Source organism: Coregonus lavaretus (assembly GCF_964263955.1).
Source record: "Coregonus lavaretus genome assembly, chromosome: 3".
NCBI lineage: Eukaryota > Metazoa > Chordata > Actinopteri > Salmoniformes > Salmonidae > Coregonus > Coregonus lavaretus.
Window position 1 is genome coordinate 16,138,344 of NC_139990.1, and position 26,470 is coordinate 16,164,813.

The 26,470-nt window shown below is 43.3% G+C and overlaps 1 protein-coding gene across 6 annotated transcripts in view; it reads left to right on the forward strand.

The window, feature by feature from the left end:
- The first annotated feature begins 590 nt into the window (after nt 1–590).
- LOC311120464 (uncharacterized protein) overlaps nt 591–26,470 on the forward strand; it is a 44,941-nt gene continuing 19,061 nt past the window's right edge. Inside the window, exons 1-3 of one of the 6 annotated variants that reach the window (XM_084157852.1) lie at nt 591–881; nt 9,068–9,153; nt 13,236–13,276. In XM_084157852.1, coding sequence (XP_084013978.1) covers nt 13,264–13,276 — 13 coding nt within the window. In that variant the 5' untranslated portion in view covers nt 591–881; nt 9,068–9,153; nt 13,236–13,263. The other 5 variants (XM_084157851.1, XM_084157855.1, XM_084157853.1 and 2 more) reach the window with 5 other exon arrangements.

Sequence of the window (26,470 nt, forward strand, 5' to 3'; positions counted from 1 at the left end):
CCTTACCTTTACCCTGCAATTAGACATTATGACCAGCAGAGATCAGCGTACTCAAACTTTTGACATAGTCCTACAGCTGCACAACAAGCATTATTGTAGCTTCAACAATGCAATCATATCACATTAAGATAAAGATAACTTTATCGGTGAATTGCACACAAGGTCCAACAGAAATGTGACTTCTGCTTTTAACCCAACCCCCTTCGAAATACACATACATACACATAATATTGGAGGGGGGGGGGGGGGGGGTATGGATGTGGGAAGACCCGCGAGCAACTATGGCCCCTCATGATGAGTTCAGATTTTTTTTGTGGCCCCTACCCCATCAAAGTTGCCCATCCCTCGCTTAGCTAGAGATAGGCCTATCTCTACAGTTATCTATAATTTTGATATCAAACTTCAATCATTTGGAGAGGGGAAGGGATCTTATTTTCCGTTTAACTTATTTAAGCAGCACATTCTTTCTTCTGCAACTTCTTTTGTTAATCAAAATGTTTGGAGCGCACTTCTAGTGGGCCACAAAGTAAGTACAGTGTCACGTCACTGAAAATGTGGGACGCTTCATCTTGCACCTTCATTACGCCTGTGCAGACTAATCTCCGTACACCTTCGACAGCGATTTCTGGGCACGGTATTCAAATTGTAGCTAGATAGCTACGTAAGCTAATATTGATCTAAACAGTCTAGCTATGTACAAATTAAAATGTATTCAATATAGTAACCTGATAATAGTTGTTGCCTGAGTTTTGGCACTTTAGGTAGCTAAATTAGCTGGTTAGTTTAGCTAGTTCCGCCTTCAGTTGTGTGATTGAACGACGTAGCTAGCTAACAAGAGATTTAAAGTCGAGTGACCCAGCTTTTGGAGCAATATTTCAAAGGTAAGTGCAGCTAGCTATTATATCTTATTTCTCAAGATACACAACTGTGTCAGTGAGAATGTAAATTATTGTGTTCATTTTTAGGTCAGGAAAGTTGTAACTGGTTAGCGAATAGCTAGCTACAGTAGTGATGAATTAGCCAGAACTCTGAAAACTAGCCACCTGTTGCTAGCTAGCTATTTTGCTTGTAAGCTCCAGTACTGTACTGTAACTCATCTATCATATCATATCACATCACTTTTTGGTATCAATAAGCTAGCTAGATTTGTCAATAACGTTATAATTAAAAGTACATCTTTATCTGTTTGAGTAAATGTTCCTATTTTAGTTAACCATCTAGCTAGCTGATAAGCTAGTGCAACTAGCTAGCTATCCAGGCAGGTCAAGTCAGGTGCAGTGCACAACCACATTTTCCATAAGTCGTTTGGCTATTCTTTTGTGCCACTATAACGTTAATGACATAGTAGTTAGTCGGCAAAATGTTGGTTAAATTGATGGTAAGTTATTTAGTTGGCACATTAGTTATTGCTGTTTGGTGATACACAGCCAGTGCCCTGCTGGTTTGGCCCCATGCAATGCCAAGTGCCAGAACAACAATATTGTGTACATAATTAAAGGTAATTGAAGTAGACTTGACTTTTCCCACAATTTCAGACTACATCTTTATGACATCAAATAGGCCTAAAAGCAGTTCAGCAGACACACACACAAAAGTACCAGCAAGGCATTTTTAAGTAGGCTAGATCTATTTTGTCTAGTACAGTCATCAGTTGGATTGTTTTCAGGACATTGTGTGTCATCGTATCAGCAGGTCAGCAAAAAACCCTGTAGATAGACCCATACAGTAACCTTGCTTCATCCAGCAACGAGCCATTGTTTACAGATGTCTCGTTGCGGAAGCTTCTGTAGCCTGGCATCCTTGATCAACCAAACCTGAACTATTGTCCCACCTAGCTACCTTAAGATGAATGCACTAACTGTAAGTCGCTCTGGATAAGAGTATCTGCTAAATTACTAAAATGTAAATGCCGGGTTGAATGTGTCCTTTACTATCACATAAGTGTTTAAAAACCGTTTTTATCCAGGGTCACCTGTAGAGATTACGTGGTAGCTTACTTTCACGTCACTGTGTGGTCTAGAATGGACTACAATGGCAGCCCACATGCGGAAAATGGGTTTCATTAGTTCAGTTTCATCTCTCTGGTTTCATTGTGTGTAACTATGTAAATCATGTTACTGCGCATTTATTTTCCACTCATTTAGAGAGTAGAGGAGCAAATACTTCTCAGGCATTCCATTGCATTCCTTTTCTGCTTGTTCCAACAAGTGTACATTGCCTTTAGTGCTGACTGGATGTGGTAAAAAGCTCTGTAGAATAGGAGACCTCAGGGTTTATCTGATTTGCCAGGTTCTTCTAGAGAGAAGACAAAAGAGAAGGATTGTTTTTCTATGGTTTTATCAGATTGTTGGTTGTTTTAAAGGTAAGGCTTTGTTTCTATAGGCTGCTTTAACACTTCACTGCAGAAGGTGATGGAAATCTGTAGTCTGGGTTCAAGTCCATGGTTTTAGGGAGGAGATTGGAATGTAATATTTCTGAACAGAAAATTATGGATTTCTTCACTTTCCAATTCAGTGCATGTCATCACATCTAGGCTACCCGGTAATATGCTTTATTTAGTTAATTAGGGCCTATTTGTTTGAAATGGAAAGTGAATGATATGTGGTTAAATATTGTTTCAGACCTGTAATGGTTATTGCACTGCTGTCAGTAGGCTATATGAATAAATTAGACCAAGGGCTAAACCCCCCCCCAGTGCTGCAGAATTAACTTGTGCCCACCCAGCTCTTCCAAGATCTTCCCAGCCTTGCGGCATGATGCTTTACTCTGCTCAAGGAACAAGCCGTTAATCAGATGTCAGGGAGTACAGAACAGGCTACACTGGTTGTCGCTCTCTACAATATTTATGAAAGCTATCAAAACAATTAAAGTGGAGAGCAGCTGATTTAGCACCAGAAGGCATTTTTAGGCTGATGCAGGTGTTATATCGCATCAGTTATTGCCCTCCTACATTTCAGTTTGAGAATTTACTTTTCAAATGCCAAGTACCGGTGTCATTACTAATCTATAGCCTAATAAGTAATACATTAATAATTTGTTGGGTGCTTATATTTGGCCTATCTCACATGTACAAGTGTGTATTAATACGCATGTGTGAATTGGAAATGTGTTTTTTGCTTATCCAACTCCCCCTTAGACACCCTTGGAGAGTGGGGTCACGGCCAGGGTCTGGCATTATCAACGGCGACCCTGAAACAATTATGGTTAGTTACCTTGCTCAAGGGCACATCAACAGATTCTTCACCTTGTCAGCTCAGGGATTCGAACTAGCGACCTTTCATTAACTGGCCCAGTGCTCTAACTGCTAGGCTAGGTGTGTATGTAATTGGCACAGTCAAGGAAGCATCCACACCGTCACACACGCTTTCATTTCAATGAAAGTACATACAATACTCATACCTTACCAAACCTGGAAATATGGCTTCCTTCATCTGTGTTACTTTATTCCTTTCTGTGTCATGTTCTGGTTTCCTGATACAAGAGAGAGGCCATAGGACTCTAAAACAGTCACTTATGTATGCAAACAACCTAAACATACCAGTAAGCGCAGAGAAACATGTCGTCACCTGCTCTGCTCGCTTACCCTGTGAAGCGATGTAAAATGGCGGTAGACAAAGGTGTGTGCGTGTAACTATGTGTTGTTTGTTCAAGTGTTCAGGCCAGGACCTGTTGTGGTGTATTATGGAGCCCCCCCCCCCCCTCCCCTTTGCACTCAGAATAGCCTCAATTCGTCGGGGCATGGACTCTACAAGGTGTCGTAAGCGTTCCACAGGGATGCTGGCCCATGTTGACCTCAATGCTTCCCACAGTTGTCAAGTTGGCTGGATGTCCTTTGGGTGGTGGACCATTCTTGATACACACAGGAAACTGTTGAGTGTGAAAAACCCAGCAGCGTTGCAGTTCTTCACACAAATCGGTGCGCCTGGCACGTACTACCATAACCTGTTCAAAGGCACTTCAATATTTTGTCTTGCCCATTCACCCTCTGAATGACACACATACACAATCCATGTCTCAATTGTCCCAAGGCTTAGAAATCCTTCTTTAACCTGTCTCCTCCCCTTCATCTACACTGATTTTGAAGTGGATTTAACAATTGGCATCAATAAGGGATCATAGCGTTCTCCTGGATTCACCTGGTCAGTCTATGTCATGGAAAGAGCAGGTGTTCTTAATGTTTTGTACACTCCGTGTACATGTAGGCCTACAAATAAATAGCCTATTGATTATGCCATTCAGTATAAGAAAAGCAGAATAACCAGGGCCAGGAAGTCACTTGGCAGGTTCTGTCTAGTTCCACCAAGTGCCTGATGATCCGGCTGCCCTGGCTGGCAGTGGGGATTAGTTGGGCTAATTTAAGTGGCGTACAGACGGACACTGCTACAGCTACTGCTGAGAGGAATGACATCGTGTGTCTGTGTACACTACAGTAACACTGGACTAGTCGCCAAACCGGTTAGACAGAGCAAAGCTGACCAGGTGTGAGATTGCTGCTACTGAAACAGGACAACCTATTAGTTTGTGACTGTTCTATTAGTTAGTTATTTCTCCAATGTGCAGCAGCTAAATGAGTGTGTAGGTTAAGCAGTTCAAGCAGTGTGTTTTTCATGTCACTTTTCATGATCAGGGCTGTGACTGTAATTGAATAACCGTGTAACTGACGGTTATGGATGAAGACTGCCATTAACATTAAATAACTGTTTAAATAGGCCTACATTATTTTTTTTTGTATTCACTTTATTTTCATGTAGATATACCTAATAGTGGGATTGTTCACTAATGATTTATAAGCAATTGTTATGCTAACTTAAACTGTTTACATCTCCTCTTTCCAACTGTCGTTTGATGCTCGAGCAGCTAATCCGCTAGATAATAATAATAATAATATAATATGCCATTTAGCAGACGCTTTTATCCAAAGCGACTTACAGTCATGCGTGCATAATTTTTTTTGTGTATGGGTGGTCCCGGGGATCGAACCCACTACCTTGGCGTTACAAGCGCCGTGCTCTACCAGCTGACTACAGATGCGCACGGGTGTAGAAGCGCTAGCCTATAGGATGTGTGGACTTTTTTTTAAATACAATGCACATTTTCATTGCTTGCTAGTAAATAAATCGGTCTTCTTTTAAAACAGGTTGGATGTGTCTGACTATTCATGAATTATTCAACAGCAGTCGACAAGGTTGTTCTGGCTCTGAGGCCAATAATGTGCTAATGTTGTGTCAAATGGACAATGCGTCAATCCTATCCAACCTGGCATGGTATAATTTGATACGGAACCTTTTCATAATTTATAGACTAATCAACGCTGATAAATAGGCTATTTACATGTTGTGTGTATTTGTTTCTATTTTAAAGATACTATCGCATAGCTGTCTCTCTCCCCTTCATACTTTCCTTGTCAATTCATTATCATATAGCCTACTTTCGGAAAGCCTAAGGTAGGCCTAGGTTTTTTAATACTTTTTAAGGAAATGAGAAATATTTGCTCTTGTCAGACATATGCTGGTGGCTTTGATTGACAGGTCCTTTTACAGGAGTGTGTGTGTGTGTGAGTTTGCTGATTCTCACTATAGGCCTAATGTCCATTCAGAAAGTTTCCTAAAGTAGCCTGTCTGACTATCTCTTTAATAAGAATCAAACGCACCCTTCATGATTTAATCTAGCAAAAGGCCTATTTTCAGAAAAGGCCCTTTCTCATCAATTTTGTTATTTTCGTCCGAATAATTAGGAAGAAAAAACAAATACGAGCACTTCTTTTTTTATTACCCAGTTCACACCAGTTGCGAAATATCGTCCTGCCACAATCCGTCAATTATTTATTCGGAACAGGTTAGATTTTTGCGTCTTTTCGCATGCGAAAATAAGCTGTTGGCCAATAGAAATTATCTGAGACACTGCCACTGACAGGCCGAGCACTGCCACTGACAGGTCTGTGGGTTTGTTGTGTGAATTTAAAATAATTTATCTCTGCTTGTTTTTTTTTTTTACATTTGCAATGCATCAGTGCAGCAAGGTATCAATTTAGCCAATGTGATCATATTACACCAGTGCTAGGCTACACGTCGCTCTCACCATTCAAGCTTCCCCACCAGTTCATTGCCAACGCTGTAGCCTATTTTATAGACATTCAGCAAGCAAGAGGTTTGATCGATGCTTCTCTCCTCGAATAGGCCTAGGTCTATTAGTTTAAAAACTTTTTTTGAAATAAGTTTCAAACTACAGTACCAGTCAAAGTTTAGACACACCTACTCATTCAAGGGTTTTTCTTTCTTTTTTAAACTATTTTTTACATTGTAGAATAATAGTGAAGACATCAAAACTATGAAATAACACATATGGAATCAAAAAAGTGTTGACCAAATCAAAATATATTTTATATTTGAGATTCTTCAAATAGCCACCCTTTGCCTTGATGACAGATTTGCACACTCTTGACATTCACTCAACCAGCTTCACCTGGAATGCTTTTCCAACAATCTTGAAGGACTTCCCACATATGCTGAGCACTTTTTTCCTTCACTCTGCTGTCCGACTCATCCCAAACCATCTCAATTGGGTTGAGGTCGGGGGATTGTGGAGGCCAGGTCATCTGATGCAGCACTCAACACTCTCCTTCTTGGTAAAATAGCCCTTACACAGCCTGGAGGTGTGTTGGGTCATTGTCCTGTTGAAAAAAAAATTATAGTCCCACTAAGCCCAAACCAGATGGGATGGTGCATCGCTGCAGAATGCTGTGGTAGCCATGCAGGTTAAGTGTCACCAGCAAAGCACCCCCACACCATAACACCTCCTCCATGCTTTACGGTGGGAACTACACATGCGGAGATCATCCGTTCACCCATGCCGCGGCTCACAAAGACACAGCGGTTTGAACCAAAAACTCAAATTTAGACTCCAGACCAAAGGACACATTTCCACCAGTCTAATGTTCATTGCTCGTGATTCTTGGCCCAAGCAGGTATTTTCTTCTTATTGGTGTTCTTTAGTAGTGGTTTCTTTGCAGCAATTCGACCACGAAGGCCTGATTCACACAGTCCCCTCTGAACAGTTGATGTTGATGTGTCTGTTACTTGAACTCTGTGAAGCATTTATTTAGGCTGCAATTTCTGAGGCTGGTAACTCTAATGAACTCATCCTCTGCAGCAGAGTTAACTCTGGGTCTTCCATTCCTGTGGCGGTCTTCATGAGAGCCAGTTTCATCATAGCGCTTGATGGTTTTTGCGACTGCACTTGAAGAAATGTTCTGGATTGACTGACCTTCATGTCGTAAAGTAATTATGGACTGTTGTTTCTCTTTGCTTATTTGAGCTGTTCTTGCCATAATATGGACTTGGTCTTTTACCAAATAGGGCTATCTTCTGTATACCCCTACCCCCTACCTTGTCACAACACAACTGATTGGCTCAAATGCATTAAGAAGGAAAGAAATTCCACAAATTAACTTTTAAGAAAGCACACCTGTTAATTTAAATGCATTCCAGGTGTCTACCTCATGAAGCTGGTTAAGAGTATGCCAAGAGTGTGCAAAGCTGTCATCAAGGCAAGGGGTGGCTATTTGAAGAATCTCAAATATAAAATATATTTTGATTTGTTTAACACGTTTTTGGTTACTACATGATTCCATTTGTTATTTCATAGTTTTGATGTATTCACTATTATTCTACAATGTAAACCATTTTTAATAAAGAAAAACCATTGAATGAGTAGGTGTGTCCAAACTTTTGACTGGTAGTGTATATTGCTGGTCATTGTCTATATATAAGCTACTCGTTCAAGAGCTAGAGAGAGAGGGAAGCGAGAGGCCAGTGGATTTGCCAGCAGAGATGCGTGATTTGTGCAAGAATGGAACAGTGAAGAAGACAGAAAGATGTGTAAGTTAAGTTAATTAATATATTAATGCATCATTCATATAGCCTATATATTAGCCTATATATTATAGGCCTGCAAAAGTTAATCTAGGTGACCACCTGTGCTATAGGCAGATTCTAACAGACATACTGTTTTTTGATACCCTACCAAAAGGATTTGAAGCTAAGGTTAGGTTTTTTAAATGTTTTTGGGAAAGGACAAATGTGATTTGCTTATGTGTCTGAGTGAGATGCGTTGTAGGCAGCTTTGATTGATTGGTATTTTTTAGGTGGGTGGGTGTGTGTATGAGTTCACTAATTCTCTATGTCCATTCAGAAAGTTTCCTAAAATAGGCCTGTCTGGACTTCATCTCTTTAATCAGATGGAAGAAAAAAATAATCTGTCTTGTTGCAGGGTCAGCATATGTGCAAGGAATGATGACAGGTGCCAATTTTGCGCTTCCTCTCCTGTTAAATGGGATGCAACGGAATGAAACGTAGCCAAGTGCCTTTAATGATTCATCCTATAGGATGCATAGCCTATATCCTAAAATTTTCAGTAGCATATTATTTTTCCATTAGCATACGATTTTTCTCTCATTACTGTATCCTCTGGCCTCTGAACAACATATTGCCACAGAAAATGACCTCAGCAGCATTGGTGACATTATCCGAATTGTTCAGAGGGAAAGACTTGATGATAATGGTTTATTGCGTCAATTGGAATCAGTATTTTTTAGGAATTCCTCTCCAATCGGACATTTCATAATTCGTATGCTAGACTAATATTTTGATGTAATAACGTTAATAATAATAATGAAATGCTACTGATAATAACGAAGTGTAATGGTAATAGTGAAGTTGCAGAGAAAAGCCACGTGTTTCTTTTGAGTCTGATGTGCGCCAACCCCCCCCCCCACCCCCCCCCCCCCCTCCCCCCAATTACCGTAACCTCAAATTCCAAGACCGTCACAGCCCTAGTCATGATGTGTCTGGATGTATTAGTCCCTAGTGACCGTCCCTGTCCTTCTCCTTGGCAGAGATATTGATCTGTGTCCCAGAGCACATAAGCCCTGTGTTGTCAGCACTCTGTAGTAAAGTACAACGCTCTACAAATCTGCACTAATATTCGCACCTCAACAGTCTGTCAGGCTGTTTTCCATGAGGGGTATGTTTTGTTTGACCTAGACTGACTTTGTTTTCTCTCTTTATAGACAGACACTATTTGGCTCCAATCACAGGAATCCCAGCTGCTACTACTGACTGGGGACGTTACAAGGCCAATGGTCTTCTGAAGTGAGTAAGTTACCTAGCTGTTGGCCCAGAACTGGCTCTACTCAGTCCAAGTCATGCTCACTGGGCACTTTGCCAGGGTTGGTAACTTCTGATTGATATGTAGGTCAAAGACTTGACTTCCTGTTTGAGCTCTGGTCCACGTTCACAAGGCAAATGTTGACGAATGTTGCAGATAGAAATGGCATAAATAGAGCCGACATGAGTCCTTATTTTACATTTCAGAGAGGCATGTTTGTTCTACATGACATATTTCTATTTGGACGTTCCACAACATTGCACCAAGCTGAACGCAGCCCTGCCTTTTTTCTGCTCAGGTTAGTCACATGGGCAGCAGGGAGGGATTCCATTTGTTTTGGTCAGGGACTACTACATTCCAAAGTGCAGCAACGGGCCGATACTGTACCTACCACTAACTGCCCCGCCCATTTCCTGGCACGACAGGCCAGGGCTGCACCTCACAATCAAATCACAAACTGGGTGACCACAGCATTCTGTGTTGCTGTGGTGACCGTTCAACTCAGTAGCGATCGGCCGTTTGTGGTGAACAACTTTGTCAGATTCTGATCCAGCCCTGGGTCTGGGTGCGTCTGCCTCAACGAACAAACACTCCCACTGACTGTCTCTCTCTCAGTTCAAAGAGCAGCTCTGAGCCTCCCTGCATACCCACTAAAGCTGTCCTTAGGTGTGATTACAGGAAAGGTACCTGATCGCTTGAAGAGGTGAATGTTCCTGCGGGCCACATACACAGACAGTAGGCTTCCATTTAATGCAATAAATAACTGGCTGCACTTGTCCTGTCCCATCGTCCAGAATAGAAAATAAAATAACTAACTAGTGTTTTGTTATACATTGTTTGCGTCATGTAGAAGGCTATAGCTTAGTAGTAAAGAAGCTAGGGCTGTCCCCGAAAAAAGTGATCTTCGTTGACTGAGAGTAATCTGTTCTTTTGACCAATCGATTGATGGAAATTTAAAAACGTGTATTTTAACATATCTATCTATTTGTTTTTATATACAGTGGGGGAAAAAAGTATTTAGTCAGCCACCAATTGTGCAAGTTCTCCCACTTAAAAAGATGAGAGAGGCCTGTAATTTTCATCATAGGTACACGTCAACTATGACAGACAAAATGAGGAAAAAAAATCCAGAAAATAATATAATAATAAAATCACATTGTAGGATTTTTTTATCAATTTATTTGCAAATTATGGTGGAAAATTCTTACCTGTAACAAGCTCCCTTTAAGAGTGTGCTCCTAATCTCAGCTCGTTACCTGTATAAAAGACACCTGGGAGCCAGAAATCTTTCTGATTGAGAGTGGGTCAAATACTTATTTCCGTCATTAAAAATGCAAATCAATTTATAACATTTTGACATGTGTTTTTCTTGATTTTTTTGTTGTTATTCTGTCTCTCACTGTTCAAATAAACCTACCATAAAAATTATAGACTGATCATTTCTTTGTCAGTGGGCAAACGTACAAAATCAGCAGGGGATCAAATACTTTTTTCCCTCACTGTATATACACCTGTTCTGAAAGGCCCCAGGGTCTGCAACACCACTAAGTAAGGGGCACAACCAATCAAGCGGCACCATGAAGACCAAGGAGCTCTCCAAACAGGTCAGGGACAAAGTTGTGGAGAAGTACAGATCAGGGTTGGGTTATAAAAAATTATCCGAAACTTTTAACATCCCACGGAGCACCATTTTTAAATCCATTATTAAAAAATGGAAAGAAAATGGCACCACAACAAACCTGCCAAGAGAGGGCCACCCACCAAAACTCACGGACCAGGCAAGGAGGGCATTAATCAGAGAGGCAACAGAGACCAAAGATAACCCTGAAGGAGCTGCAAAGCTCCACAGCTGAGATTGGAGTATCTGTCCATAGGACCACTTTAAGCCGTACACTCCACAGAAGTGGGCTTTACGGAAGAGTGGCCAGAAAAAAGCCATTGCTTGAAGAAAAAAATGGTGTTTGCCAAAAGGCATGTGGGAGACTCCCCAAACATATGGAAGAAGGTACTCTGGTCAGATGAGACTAAAATTGAGCTTTTTGGCCATCAAGGAAAACACTATGTCTGGCGCAAACCCAACACCTCTCATCACCCCTAGAACACCATCCCCACAATGAAGCATGGTGGTGGCAGCATCATGCTGTGGTAGGGACTGGGAAACTGGTCAGAATTGAAGGAATGATGGATGGCGCTAAATACAGGGAAATTCTTGAGGGAAACCTGTTTCAGTCTTCCAGAGATTTGAGACTGGAACAGAGGTTCACCTTCCAGCAGGACAATGACCTTAAGCATACTGCTAAAGCAACACTTGAGTGGTTTAAGGGGAAACATTTAAATGTCTTGGAATGGCCTAGTCAAAGCCCAGACCTCAATCCAATTGAGAATCTGTGGTATGACTTAAAGATTGCTGTACACCAGCGGAACCCATCCAACTTGAAGGAGCTGGAGCAGTTTTGCCTTGAAGAATTGGCAAAATCCCAGTGGCTAGATGTGCCAAGCTTATAGAGACATACCCCAAGAAACTTGCAGCTGTAATTGCTGCAAAAGGTGGCTCTACAAAGTATTGACTTTGGGGGGGTGAATAGTTATGCACGCTCAAGTTTTCTGTTTTTTTGTTTTATTTCTTGTTTGTTTCACCCCAAAAAAGATGTATCTTCAAATTGGTAGGCATTTTGTGTAAATCAAATGATACAAACCCCCCAAAAAATCTAATTTAATTCTAGGTTATAAGGCAACAAAATAGGAAAAATGCCAAGGGTGGTGAATGCTTTCGGAAGGCACTGTACAATTTCAGTAGCACATGCCTTAGAGTGATGTTCTGTGCCATCCTCACGGCTTCCTCCAATGGATTAGTCCACTCAGACAGGTGTGAATCAGATGGGTGTCTTGTGCACCATAAAAAATGTAATGAAAACATTTGTGACTGACTGCTCGACTAAAGAAATCTTGGTCGACCAACATCCTATCGACCAAACAATCGACCAGTTGACTAAATGGGGTCAGCCCTAAAAGAAACCCTACGTGATATTGCCTCCACACATGTTGCTGTTAATAACCAGAACTTGTGCAGCTGGTACTGTGGTTGTAAATTAGCTGGTTGTAATTGGCTAACACGCATTGATGACCTGTGACGCAACCCTGCTTGGATCTGTTCCCTAAAAGCTTACCTTGAACACATCAGGAAGACTGGGCAATAGATAAGTCAGCCACTGAATGCTTTTGGCTGTGTTAGCAAATAAAAAAATAAAAAAATACCAGATAGACATTCACATGATACTGGTTCATTCCTCCATCACCTGGGTCTCTTTCATATGGCCACAAACTTCATATCTGGCTCAGACAAAGTAATTGCTTGTTAGCGACAGGTGTTTACATTTGCCAGTGTAATGAAATTCGTTTTTGGCTTGGCCCAGCTTCACCTGCCTGGCTCATGGCTAGGCTGATTAATGCACAATTATGTCACAGCTGCTGGCTCAGGCTGGTCTTTTAGAAGTCCTCTTTCACTTCCATCTGCTCTCTGACTCAGTGTAAATTATCAATATGAGTCTGGAAAAGCTTGTGGCCTGGAACACTCTACATCAATTTGCTACTGTCCTAAATGAATATGGTGTGTGTGAAGGCGAGAGATTGATTTCTAAGCTCCATATATATATATATTAGAGACTCAAACCGTTTTGAATATGGGTCTAAAGCTATTAATTTTACAGTAACTAAACTGCTTCTTCCTGGCTCTAAGGCCTGTCGGGTGTCTGTTGGGGAGATGAGAGGAAAGCATCACTTTGCTACTCTCTCCTCTCCCCCTTTTACAGACTGAATGCTCTGCCTCCTGGAAAGATGATCTAATGTGGTGTCAATTATTATTTTTACACCAACGCTCTTATCTGAGAGATAATGACCTCTGTTGATAGTCTCCTATGAGACACACACACAGTCATGTAGGATGAGGCTGGCTAGGTCAAACAAGTGTCTAATTAGGCTATGTCATTTATTTGTGTCTGGTGCCGATTTTAATCTGTTGTTAGTTCTACTTCCTCATTTGCTCTGTTTCTTCCTTGTTTTGTCTGACTAAGGAGCTGCTGACTGCTGGGCTTTGGACGGATGGAAAATCAGGGTAAGAAAAGTATGATTTCTATTTAGGCCTAAATCCTATTCTATCCTAGCCTACTGCTTAATGAAAATTGATTTAGCCTAGCTGTAATAGCATGTCATGCCTTTTGTGTAAATGGCTTAGGCTTTATTGTCTAGGAAAATGTGTTTTTGTATGTGGTGGTCTTAGCTTTTGCCCTCAGTCAAAACATCTGAAAACCCACACTTAAGACTGTTCTAACCTAGCTAGATGTTATAAGTGTTGCATGCAATGGTGTTGTGCTTTGGAGATTACCATCAGGAATGGTATCAGAAAAGCCGAAAGTGGTGAGTCAACACTAACAGTGTAAAGTGCCAAGTTGCCTGTGCTGCGCAAGCGATACTAGCCTGTCCTTCCATTAGGGGTTGGGTGCAGCGTGACGCATGGCTCTGTTGACAGGGGCTATCTGGTTGGGCCTCTCTCCCAGCAGAGGACACACCTGTAAAGGTTAGGAAGCAGCTCAGTGTTGTTCTCTGCTGGCCCCACACGGCATTGGCTCTAGTCTCTAGTTTCAACTGCAGAAGAACCTCCATGTGAGTCTATGGAAGAGGAGACTGTACTTGATACTGTCTCGCTAGTTTCTCCCTGCCCTATCGCAGACTGATCTGTTGAGTTCTATCGTTGGATATATTGTTCAAATCTGTTTATTGATCTCTGAAAGGAATGGCTGTACGACGTGAGTCAAATTCTGTTTCTGTTGGTGATTTTGTGATTTCTCTGTTCCGTTCTTGTGTTGAATAGTTTATTTGTTTGTTTGAAACTGGTGAACAATGTCAAAGTAATTTGTGAGGCCATTTTATCAAGCAGAGTCTAAAAGACTGAACTTGATAACTGAATGAGGGAGCGGTGTGATTGTTTGTACTGTAAACTGGCTGAGATCATGTGATATGTGCTATGTGTGTGGCCTCCCCTGGTCTTCCTAAGCCAGGCATTGAAAGACGTGGGGGCTGGTCTGGTGCAGTTCTGGATTGGTCAGGGCACTGTCCTGGTTGACCAACACACACACACACACACACACAAAAAAAAGAGATGTTATGTTGTCACAATGCAGTGAAATTTGTTCTTTTAAGGGGTCAGCCAAAGTACTACGGTGCCCCTGGAGCAAATTAGGTTTAAGTGCCTTGCTCAAGGGCACGTCGGCAGATTTCCAGCTTGTCAGTTCGGGTATTCGAACCAGCAATTTTTCGGTTACCAGCCCAACGCTCTAACCGCTAGGCTACCTGCCACCCTATTACACCTAGAGGAACAGAGTCACAGTCCACCAGCTAGGACAGATTAGAAGGCCAGATCCACTGAACCCTGACCCTGGCTGGCTTTCTGACCCTGGCTGGCCAAGTGGCCCAGCTCAGTATAAATACACCTCACTGATTTGATTTCCCCCCTGTCTCTTGAACTGTTTTCAACGGAGGTGTTTAAACCGGACTGATTCCTTCCCTGTCATAGTGCCCAGAGCTGTATAGGGCTCTGATGGGGCCTTTTATCTCAATGATGGTGGTTTTGGCAGTGACTGGAGTGACATACACTACCGGTCAAAAGTGAAGTCATTAAACTATGAAATAACACACATGGAATTATGTAGTAACCAAAAAAGTGTTAAACAAATCAAAATACATTTTATATTTGAGATTCTTCAAATAGCCACGCTTTGCCTTGATGACAGCTTTACACACTCTTGGCATTCTCTCAACCAGTTTCACCTGGAATGCTTTTCCAACAGTCTTGAAGGAGTTCACACATATGCTGAGCACTTGTTGGCTTCTTTTCCTTCACTCTGTGGTCCGACTCATCCCAAACCATCTCAATTTGGTTGAGGTCGGGGGATTGTGGAGGCCAGGTCATCTGATGCAGCACTCATCACTCTCCTTCTTGGTAAAATATCCCTTACACAGCCAGCTATGGTTCCCAGGGTAGTGGGCCTGATTAGGACCTTTTATCAAAAAGCTGACCTATAGCCTCACATTCTTAACATTCCTGCATGTAATTTCCCCTTGAGAGAGGTCAGTTTTGTGTCATTACCTGGTTCCACCTCTAGAGAGAGCTACAGTGTTCTGCACTGTGACTCAACAGAGGCAAACAGGTTTTTGAATTGAGTAGTGTCAGATTTGAAAAGACGCACACACTCAATCTTTTTTTTTTTAAAGTCAAGGTCATTCACACACTGACTACTTCATTCAGAGCAATAAACAGTTGGCTACTTTTATAGGTTACACACTGTATTCAAAATAGCTACTGTTTGAAACATTGACAGGTTTGAACTAGTGTCAAGTAAGTTATCGAACCAAGAATTGTGCCACCTGTAACTGAACGGTTTAGGAACGTGTGCCGTGTCAACAAACAAACTGCACATTCCCACAGTCAATTAGTCATTCAATCATTCATTGGTTATGGTGGACCTTTTGTAGCTCAGTTGGTAGAGCATGGCACTTGTAATGCCAGGGTAGTGGGTTCAATTCCCAGGACCACCCATACGTAAAAAAAAATGATGCACGCATGACTAAGTCATTTTGGATAAAAGCATCTGCTATTATTATTCATATACACTCGGTGGACAGTTTATTAGGTACACCCATCTAGTTTCAGGTGGGACCCCCCTTTGCCTCCAGAACAGCCTGAATTCTTCGGGGAATGGAAACGTTACTCAATTGGTATCAAGGGACCTAACGTGTGCTAGGAAAAAATTCCCCACATCATTACACCACCACCAGCCTGTACCAATGACACCAGGCAGGATGGGGCCGTGGACATATCCTGACTCTACCATCAGCGTGACGCAACAGGAACTGGGATTCGTCAGACCAGGCAATGTTTTTCCACTCATCAATTGTCCAGTGTTGGTGATCACGTGCCCACTGGAGTAGCTTCTTCTTGTTTTTAGCTGATAGGAGTGGAACCTGGTGTGGTCGTCTGCTGCAATAGCCCATCCGTGACAAGGATCAACGAGTTGTACGTTCCGAGATGCCGTTCTGCGCACCACTGTTCTACTGCGCCGTTATTTGCCTGTTTGTGGCCTGCCTGTTAGCTTGTACGATTCTTGCCATTCTCTTTTGACCTCTCATCAACAAGCTATTAGCGCCCACAGGACTGCCGCTAACTGGATGTTTTTTGTTTGTCACACCATTCTCGGTAAACCCTAGACACTGTCATGCTTGAAAAGCCCAGGAGGCCGGTCATTTCTGAGATACTGGAACCGGCGCGCCTAGCACCGACGAGGATACCACGCTCAAAGTCGATTAGGTCACTTGTTTTGTCCATTCTAACGTTCAATCGAACAGTAACTGATTGCTTTGTTGCCTGTCTGCCTGCTTTATATAGCAAGCCACAGTGGCTGTGGTGACTCACTGTCTGTAGGTGCAAACCATTTTTGTAAACAGGGTGGTGTACGTAATAAACTGGCGACTGAGTGTATATTATATTGAGCTTGACTAGGTTTATTCACACAGTTACTCTCATGCTATGTGAGTTTGTTGTCTTTTAATGAGCTACATTTCCCAATTTAGTTTATTTACCTTCTGATTACTGTCAATATTGTAGGCTAGTCTCTAAAGGTTGAGTATATGCAGTTCTGTGACTGCCTAGGTTCATTGGGCTACTAGTTCACTTAGACTTAGACTATTATAGCTAGGCTAGGGGAAGAAGCAACTGTTGATTCCTTTATGCTCTGCAGTCATAGTTTGAGATGGACTTTCTGCACGTTGCTATTTGCATTATTTGAGAAAACATCTCTCATCCAGCAGGTCTTACTGTATATCATAACAGTTTATCACATTTTTAGGTAGGCTAATCTACTGTTTTATGTATTGGCACAGACTGAGTTTGAGTGTAGGCATTTATACAGCTCCACAAGCTTTCTTGTCCACTCCATGGAACAGGAGTGATTTAAGATCAAGAATAGTTTGTTAGGCTATAGGCCTAGCTATTCACAAATTTGCCTCAGTCATCCAGGCAATGCTGACTGGTCTGGCAATTGTCAAATCTGCTCTTGATAAGATTCTCAGTAAATGGAATGTGTTTGTGGACTCTGGGTTGTATCTTCTTGTAGACTTGAAAGGGTTGCATCCCTAGTGTAGTGTACAGCCCGCTCGGTCTGATTGGCAGTAGGAAAGAAATGCCTTCCTCTCCCACCCCCTCCTTACCTCCCTCCAGGAGCTATTTCTCCTCTCCCCCTCTCAGCCTAAACAGAGTGATTACATGTAACAACACCACTCACTGCTAACATTCAGTACAGCAGGGCTGAAGGAACATTGCTGTTCAACAGGGATTTCTGACTGACACATTAAACACTCACTGAAAGACCTGCTCCTTTTGTCAGTTCACTTCCCCCAATAGTCCCACTGTGAAAGAAAGACCAATAGAAAGCAGAAACACCTCTTGAGGGGGTGTAGCTCAGTTGGTAGAGCATGGTGTTTGCAACGCCAGGGTTGTGGGTTCGATTCCTAAGGGGGGCCAGTATGAAAAATAAAAAATAATGTATGCACTCACTAACTGTATGTCGCTCTGGATAAGAGCGTCTGCTAAATGACTAAAATGTAAATGTGTTCTGTAGAATTCAGTGTGCCCTGAGATATTGTGGTGGTGTTGATTTTAGCAGTGTGTTGACGTTGGGGCATCTTAGGTGAGCTGTTATGCAATTATGTCTTCTCTCTTCCTCAACAGTTGGGCTTTTTCAAAACTATCCATCCAAACTAAACTATCCATAAAATAAGAAAGGAGTGTTTTGATTAACCTGTAAGCAACAACTCTACCATTCAGCTGTCCTTCTGCACAACAACACACCCTTCACTCATGAGTGGTGCACTACACATTATAGGCTATGTAGTTGACTCCGGGAGTGTAATACGACAACTCAGTGACATCACTTCCTCTTTGCATGGTGTGGAGCTCCACCCTCCACCCTCCACCTAGAACCATCTCACCTTCTACCACTTCTCACGTTACCAACCTCTCCTCTCCCCAGCAGACCTGGGTTCAAATACTATTTTAATTATCTCAAATACTGTTAGCTTTTGCTCTAGTCTGCCTGTAGTACCAGATGGGTGGTGTTTGCACTATTGCACATATTCTATTGATCCCATTGTGCCAGGCAAGATCAATCAAGCCCAGATAAAATATCTGAAATTATTTTGAATAATATTTGAACCCAGGTCTGTTATCCAGCGAGCAGAGAGCCCTCCCATTGCCATTGTGCCTGGGTGCTGCTCTCTCTGCTCTGCTGGAGGGGACCCACTCTGACTGAAACCTCTCTGGGCTTGACTACACTGGACTGGCCTACCCTCCACCCCTCTCCTACCCCCCACCACTACCAAGCCCTCTCTCTCACCTCCCGTATACTTTGCCCCTGAAAAATCTGCGGTGAGGAATGACAGGCATCTGAGTCTTCCGGAATGCCGCTGCCTTATAACTGGAGTACCTTATTTATGAAGTCAGCTAGACAGACAGGAAGGAAGGGAGGAGGGACTTAGCAAACTGAGTGAGTAAGCAAGTGTGTGTGTGTGTGTGAGAGCGAGAGCGAGACCAAAACACACACAGTAATAGACGGAAGGGCAGGGCGAGACTAGAAAGAAAGAGAGAAAAAGAGAGGGGTAGGGAACGACATGAACTGAGGGAGTAGAAGAGTCTTGGGTTACAGGAGCGTTAAGGTGGTTGGGTTTGTTGGCGAGGATCATAGCTGGGGATCTATTTTTCCTCCCTGCCGTGGACCCGAGGAGAGGTAGGAGCCGGTGGGACAGGGGCGTGGGGTAGCATGGGACAGAGTGCCAGCAATGCTGAGACAGTGCCCCAGCAACACCAACAGCAACCTGCTCAACACAACACTGGTGAGTCCAAGGACAGAACAGGACAGGAAGCATGTACAGAACCTGAGGACATGAGCTTTTGTATTTGACTTTGTATTTGTTTTTGGAAGAGGAGGTTTTCTGTGAAGTAGCCTACTCAGCATAACGCTGTTTGTTTGTGTTGGCGTGGGAGAACAGAGGACCTAACAGGACCTAAGGACCTGCTTTTGTATTGGTTTCTTTGGAAGATGAGTTTGTTTGTGGAATGTTTTGTAGAGAAGTGTTTGTGTTAGCATGGAACAGAGAGGGTAGGCGGATATGGAGGAGATATAGTGCAGGTGTATTTGTGTTGGAAACAGAGACCGAGAGAGAGAGCGGAGGCAGAGAAGTGCAGGCACAGACCGGTATCAGGGAATTAATGTATGTTGATGGAATGTGGTGATTGTGTAATACACCAACCTCACTGACCACTCTGCTGTCTAAACTACACCAACCTCACTGACCACTCTGCTGTCTAAACTACACCAACCCTACTGACCACTCTGCTGTCTAAACTACACCAACCTCACTGACCACTCTGCTGTCTAAACTACACCAACCCTACTGACCACTCTGCTGTCTAAACTACACCAACCTCACTGACCACTCTGCTGTCTCTGTGTGTGTGTCAGGATTCCATCTCTTATTATGGTGTTGTACAGTTTGCCTAGCCTAAAGCCCCCATCGGTCCTCTCTAATACACAGAGACAAACACAGAAACCTGTTTTTGCTGCTGTGTCTGTCAGAGGGCGGAACACATAACTGTTGAATTTAGACTGTTCCTCTGTGTGCAGAGAGAGATCTCCAGTCTCCGCTTGATAGGGTGGTGGCTCTGTATAGTTGAGCTCCAGTCTATTAGGCTTGGATTGTGAGTTGTAGTCAGTGAGAAGAACACGTTACAGTTGGATTTAGGCCTAATTGTCTCAATCTCTGTACCGTGCAGCGTTTTGGTGGGGTGGTGGCTCATCCGAGATTGTCTTAGAGACATTGGAATGAAGCAGAATGCTAATTTCTGTGGACAACGGACAATAAAGTAATCTCCTTAGTATCCCACTACTTCTTGTGCTCAAGTTTGTTGGGCTTGTATTGTGAGTTTCTAATCCAACTAATGTGAACCGCATGACATGGTCTGGTCAGTCAGTGTTTGCTGTGTGATGTTGTGGACTTTGATAGGTTGGCATTGTTTTGTTGTGACCTTCGAACTCTTTAAAAAGGTAAAGAAATTGCATGCCTTGGTTTAGGTATTTTATCTGTACAATGTGGGTTTTATATTAGAGCCCGTTGGGGAATGTTAATGTAGTGTAAGCCTAGTAGGCATTGTGTACTTTAAACTGAGTTGGTAATGTTATGTAATGTAGTTATTGCAAACAATAAACTTGTAACACATGTTGACTCATACAGTGCAGTACATACATACAGTGAGGGGAAAAAAGTATTTGATCCCCTGCTGATTTTGTACGTTTGCCCACTGACAAAGACATTACATTTACATTTTTTTAAATTTTAGTCATTTAGCAGACGCTCTTATCCAGAGCGACTTACAGGAGCAATTAGGGTTAAGTGCCTTGCTCAAGGGCACATTTACGTCATTTAGCAGATGCTCTTATCCAGAGCGACTCACAAATTGGTGCATTCACCCTATAGCCAGTGGGATAACCACATTACAATTTTTTTTTGGGGGGGGGGGGGTGGAAGGATTACTTTATCCTATCCCAGGTATTCCTTAAAGAGGTGGGGTTTCAAATGTCTCCGGAAGGTGGTGATTGACTCCGCTGTCCTGGCGTCGTGAGGGAGCTTGTTCCACCATTGGGGTGCCAGAGCAGCGAACAGTTTTGACTGGGCTGAGCGGGAACTATGCTTCCGCAGAGGAAGGGGAGCCAGCAGGCCAGAGGTGGATGAACGCAATGCCCTCGTTTGGGTGTAGGGACTGATCAGAGCCCGAAGGTACAGAGGTGCCGTTCCCCTCACTGCTCCATAGGCAAGCACCATGGTCTTGTAACGGATGCGAGCTTCAACTGGAAGCCAGTGGAGTGTGCGGAGGAGGGGGGTGACGTGAGAGAACTTGGGAAGGTTGAACACCAGACGGGCTGCGGCGTTCTGGATGAGTTGTAGGGGTTTAATGGCACAGGCAGGGAGGCCAGCCAACATCGAGTTGCAGTAATCCAGACGGGAGATGACAAGTGCCTGGATTAGGACCTGTGCCGCTTCCTGTGTAAGGCAGGGTCGTACTCTCCGAATGTTGTAGAGCATGAACCTGCAGGAGCGGGTCACCGCCTTGATGTTAGCGGAGAACGACAGGGTGTTGTCCAGGGTCACGCCAAGGCTCTTCGCACTCTGGGAGGAGGACACAACGGAGTTGTCAACCGTGATGGCGAGATCATGGAACGGGCAGTCCTTCCCCGGGAGGAAGAGCAGCTCCGTCTTGCCAGGGTTCAGCTTGAGGTGGTGATCCGTCATCCATACTGATATGTCTGCCAGACATGCAGAGATGCGATTCGCCACCTGGTTATCAGAAGGGGGAAAGGAGAAGATTAGTTGTGTATCGTCAGCGTAGCAATGATAGGAGAGGCCATGTGAGGATATGACAGAGCCAAGTGACTTGGTGTATAGGGAGAAAAGGAGAGGGCCTAGAACTGAGCCCTGGGGGACACCAGTGGTGAGAGCACGTGGTGCGGAGACAGCTTCTCGCCACGCCACTTGGTAGGAGCGACCGGTCAGGTAGGACGCAATCCAGGAGTGAGCCGCGCCGGAGATGCCCAGCTCGGAGAGGGTGGAGAGGAGGATCTGATGGTTCACAGTATCAAAGGCAGCAGACAGGTCTAGAAGGACAAGAGCAGAGGAGAGAGAGTTAGCTTTAGCAGTGCGGAGAGCCTCCGTGACACAGAGAAGAGCAGTCTCAGTTGAATGACCAGTCCTGAAACCTGACTGGTTTGGATCAAGAAGGTCATTCTGAGAGAGATAGCAAGAGAGTTGGCTAACGACGGCACGCTCAATAGTTTTGGAAAGAAAAGAAAGAAGGGATACTGGTCTGTAGTTGTTGACATCAGTGGGATCGAGTGTTGGTTTTTTGAGAAGGGGAGCAACTCTCGCTCTCTTGAAGACGGAAGGGACATGGCCAGCGGTCAAGGATGAGTTGACATGCCAAAGACATGATCATTCTATAATTTTAATGGTATGTTTATTTGAACAGTGAGAGACAGAATAACAACAAAAAAACGCTTGACAAAAATGTTATAAATAGATTTTCATTTTAATGAGGGAAATAAGTATTTGACCCCTCTGCAAAACATGACTTAGTACTTGGTGGCAAAACCCTTGTTGGCAATCACAGAGGTCAGACGTTTCTTGTAGTTGGCCACCAGGTTTGCACACATCTCAGGAGGGATTTTGTCCCACTCCTCTTTGCAGATCTTCTCCAAGTCATTAAGGTTTCGAGGCTGACGTTTGGCAACTCGAACCTTCAGCTCCCTCCACAGATTTTCTATGGGATTAAGGTCTGGAGACTGGCTAGGCCACTCCAGGACCTTAATGTTCTTCTTCTTGAGCCACTCCATTGTTGCCTTGGCCGTGTGTTTTGGGTCATTGTCATGCTGGAATACCCATCCACGACCCATTTTCAATGCCCTGGCTGAGGGAAGGAGGTTCTCACCCAAGATTTGACGGTACATGGCCCCGTCCATCGTCCCTTTGATGCGGTGAAGTTGTCCCGTCCCCTTAGCAGAAAAACACCCCCAAAGCATAATGTTTCCACCCCCAAGTTTGACGGTGGGGATGGTGTTCTTGGGGTCATAAGCAGCATTCCTCCTCCTCCAAACACGGCGAGTTGAGTTGATGCCAAAGAGCTCGATTTTGGTCTCATCTGACCACAACACTTTCACCCAGTTCTCCTCTGAATCGTTCAGATGTTCATTGGCAAACTTCCGACGGGCCTGTATATGTGCTTTCTTGAGCAGGGGGACCTTGCAGGCGCTGCAGGATTTCAGTCCTTCACGGCGTAGTGTGTTACCAATTGTTTTCTTGGTGACTATGGTCTCAGCTGCCTTGAGATCATTTACAAGATCCTCCCGTGTAGTTCTGGGCTGATTCCTCACCATTCTCATGATCATTGCAACTCCACGAGGTGAGATCTTGCATGGAGCCCCAGGCCGAGGGAGATTTACAGTTATTTTGTGTTTCTTCCATTTGCGAATAATCGCACCAACTGTTGTCACCTTCTCACCAAGCTGTTTGGCGATGGTCTTGTAGCCCATTCCAGCCTTGTGTAGGTCTACAATCTTGTCCCTGACATCCTTGGAGAGCTCTTTGGTCTTGGCCATGGTGGAGAGTTTGGAATCTGATAGATTGATTGCTTCTGTGGACAGGTGTCTTTTATACAGGTAACAAGCTGAGATTAGGAGCACACTCTTAAAGGGAGTACTCCTAATCTCAGCTCATTACCTCCCTCATTAAAATGCAAATCAATTTATAACATTTTGACATGCGTTTTTCTGGAATTTATTTTGTTCAAGTTCAAATGAAGTTCAAATAAACCTACCATTTAAAATTGTAGACTGATCATTTCTTTGTCAGTGGGCAAACGTACAAAATCTGCAGGGGATCAAATACTTTTTTCCCACACTGTATAATTGTATTTCTTATGTACAGTTCTCTCCTGTGTATACTTCCACTGCATGCATGCATGGTATACCACCACAGTGCTACGCTCGTAGGAATAGAATGTCATTCCAACTTTATGGCTACGTTACTCCATGCAGTTATCAGAAGCTATGTTGACTCAGTGCGTGTCATGGCATTGGTATGGGTCATTTACCGTATGGAGCCTTCAGTATTACTGCTGGTTGCGTAAGAGCAAGCCAAGGATTAGGCTACTCTAGCAGCTGTCTCTGCTTCTCTCTGCTTGTCATGTTAACACAGTAATGGCAGCAGGTGGATTTTCTAAGCCGGGAAACAATGAGTACATTCACCTTGACAATATTGTCGCAGTTTTCGGTTCAAACAAGACGTGTGTGTGTGCGCAGGTTTGTTGTAATATACGTAGCTTGCATGCCAGTAAGACAGTGCTCAACCTGTGGATGGATGTCAAGCTCTCTCTCTCTTTGTGATGGCCTATCAGTCTCTGTAGCAGTGGCCTCTCTCTCTCTCTCTCTTTGTGATGGCCTATCAGTCTCTGTAGCAGTGGCCTCTCTCTCTCTTTGTGATGGCCTATCAGTCTCTGTGTAGCAGTGGCCTCTCTCTCTTTGTGATGGCCTATCAGTCTCTGTAGCAGTGGCCTCTCTCTCAGACAGACAGACACCAACCCCCTCTCCGTCCCCTCCCAGAACCTATTTAGTCTGTCTGTCCAGGATATAGTATGTGGCAGTGTGAGACAGCTGTGAGGCCAATGTGTTTGACAGAGTAAATGTTCACCGCCCACCACTGCACCCTGTCCCCTGCATCGCTGCAGTGCCATACAGTTGAGGTTAGGACCTCTCCGCGGTCAACCGGAGATCACACGAGACCCATATAGGAACTGAACCGAACCGACAAACACTTGTTTATCTCATAGAAATACATGGACCTGACAACAGTGTTCTGAATTTAAAGGGACATGAAAAGGAGCACTCATTTGAATGAGGTGTATCATTCACAGCAACGTAAACTCAGGCTTAGACTTAATCCGAAATGATTTAATATAGGATACAGTATAGCTAGGCTAACAGTTATGGTGACTTGGCATGGTGATTGCTGGTGTTTGAAGTTCAGTTGGTATTGCCAGTTCTGGTGACCATGATAAAGTATGATTCCTCAGTTGTTCCTGTATGGAACTGTCTGTACCCAAATGAAATATAATGTCCTGAGCTTTGCTGCTGATACATTTAGCCTAGACTAACCTTGAGAAGATGTACAGTACTGCAGGGAACTTCATCTCTCTGAGTGTTGACTGTTTCCAGACCAGCACAGTTGTCATGCGGCCTGGATGTGGAACTATTTACAGTACATATTATGCATACTAGATGCATGTTTTAAGATGCATATTGGCATTAGGTCTGATGTAATCTTCAGGCTAGAACAGTAGTTCCCAAACTATGGGTCGCGACCCCATGTTTGTCACCTGATATGAAAATGGGGTCACGGGAGAATTTCAAAAATCCTTAAAACAAAAACAAACAAAACAAAAAATATATATACACTACTGTTCAAAAGTTTGGGGTCACTTAGAAATGTCCTTGTTTTTTTGTCCATTTTAAAATAACATCAAATTGATCAGAAATACAGTGTAGACATTGTAAATGTTGTAAATGGCTATTGTAGCTGGAAACGGCTGATTTTTTTTAAATCGAATATCTACATAGGCGTACAGAGGCCCATTATCAGCAACCATCAGTCCTGTGTTCCTATGGCACGTTGTGTTTGCTAATCCAAGTTTATCATTTTAAAAGGCTAATTGATCATTAGAAAACCATTTTGCAATTATGTTAGCACAGCTGAAAACTGTTGTGCTGATTTAAGGAAGCAATAGAACTGGCCTTCTTGAGACTAGTTGAGTATCTGGAGCATCAGCAATTGTGGGTTCGATTACAGGATCAAAATGGTCATAAACAAATAACTTTCTTCTGAAACTCGTCAGTCTATTCTTGTTCTGAGAAATGAAGGCTATTCCATGCGAGAAATTTCCAAGAAACTGAAGATCTCGTACAACGCTGTGTACTACTCCCTTCACAGAACAGCGCAAACTGGCTCTAACCAGAATAGAAAGAGGAGTGGGAGGCCCCAGTGCACAACTGAGCAAGAGTACAAATACATTAAGTGTGTCTAGTTTGAGAAACAGACGCCTCACAGGTCCTCAACTGGCAGCTTCATTAAAAAGTACCCGCAAAACACCAGTCTCAACGTCAACAGTGAAGAGGCGACTCTGGGATGCTGACCAAGGCAGAGTTGCAAAGAAAAAGTCCAGTGTCTGTGTTCTTTTGCCCATCTTAATATTTTATTTTTATTGGCCAGTCTGAGATTTGGCTTTTTCTTTGCAACTCTGCCTAGGTCAGCCTCCCGGAGTCGCCTCGTCACTGTTGACGTTGAGACTGGTGTTTTGCAGGTACTTTTTAATGAAGCTGCCAGTTGAGGACCCATGTTGTTGGTCCCATGTTTCATGAGCTGAAATTAAAGATCCCAGAAATGTTTCATATGCACAAAAAGCTTATTTCTCTCACATTTTGTGCACACATTTGTTTACATCCCTGTTAGAGAGCATTTCTCCTTTGCCAAGAAAATCCATCCACCTGACAGGTGTGGCATATCAAGAAGCTGATTAAACAGCGTAATCATTACACAGTTGCACCTTGTGCTGGGGACAATAAAAGGCCACTCTAAAATGTGCTGTTTTGTCACACAA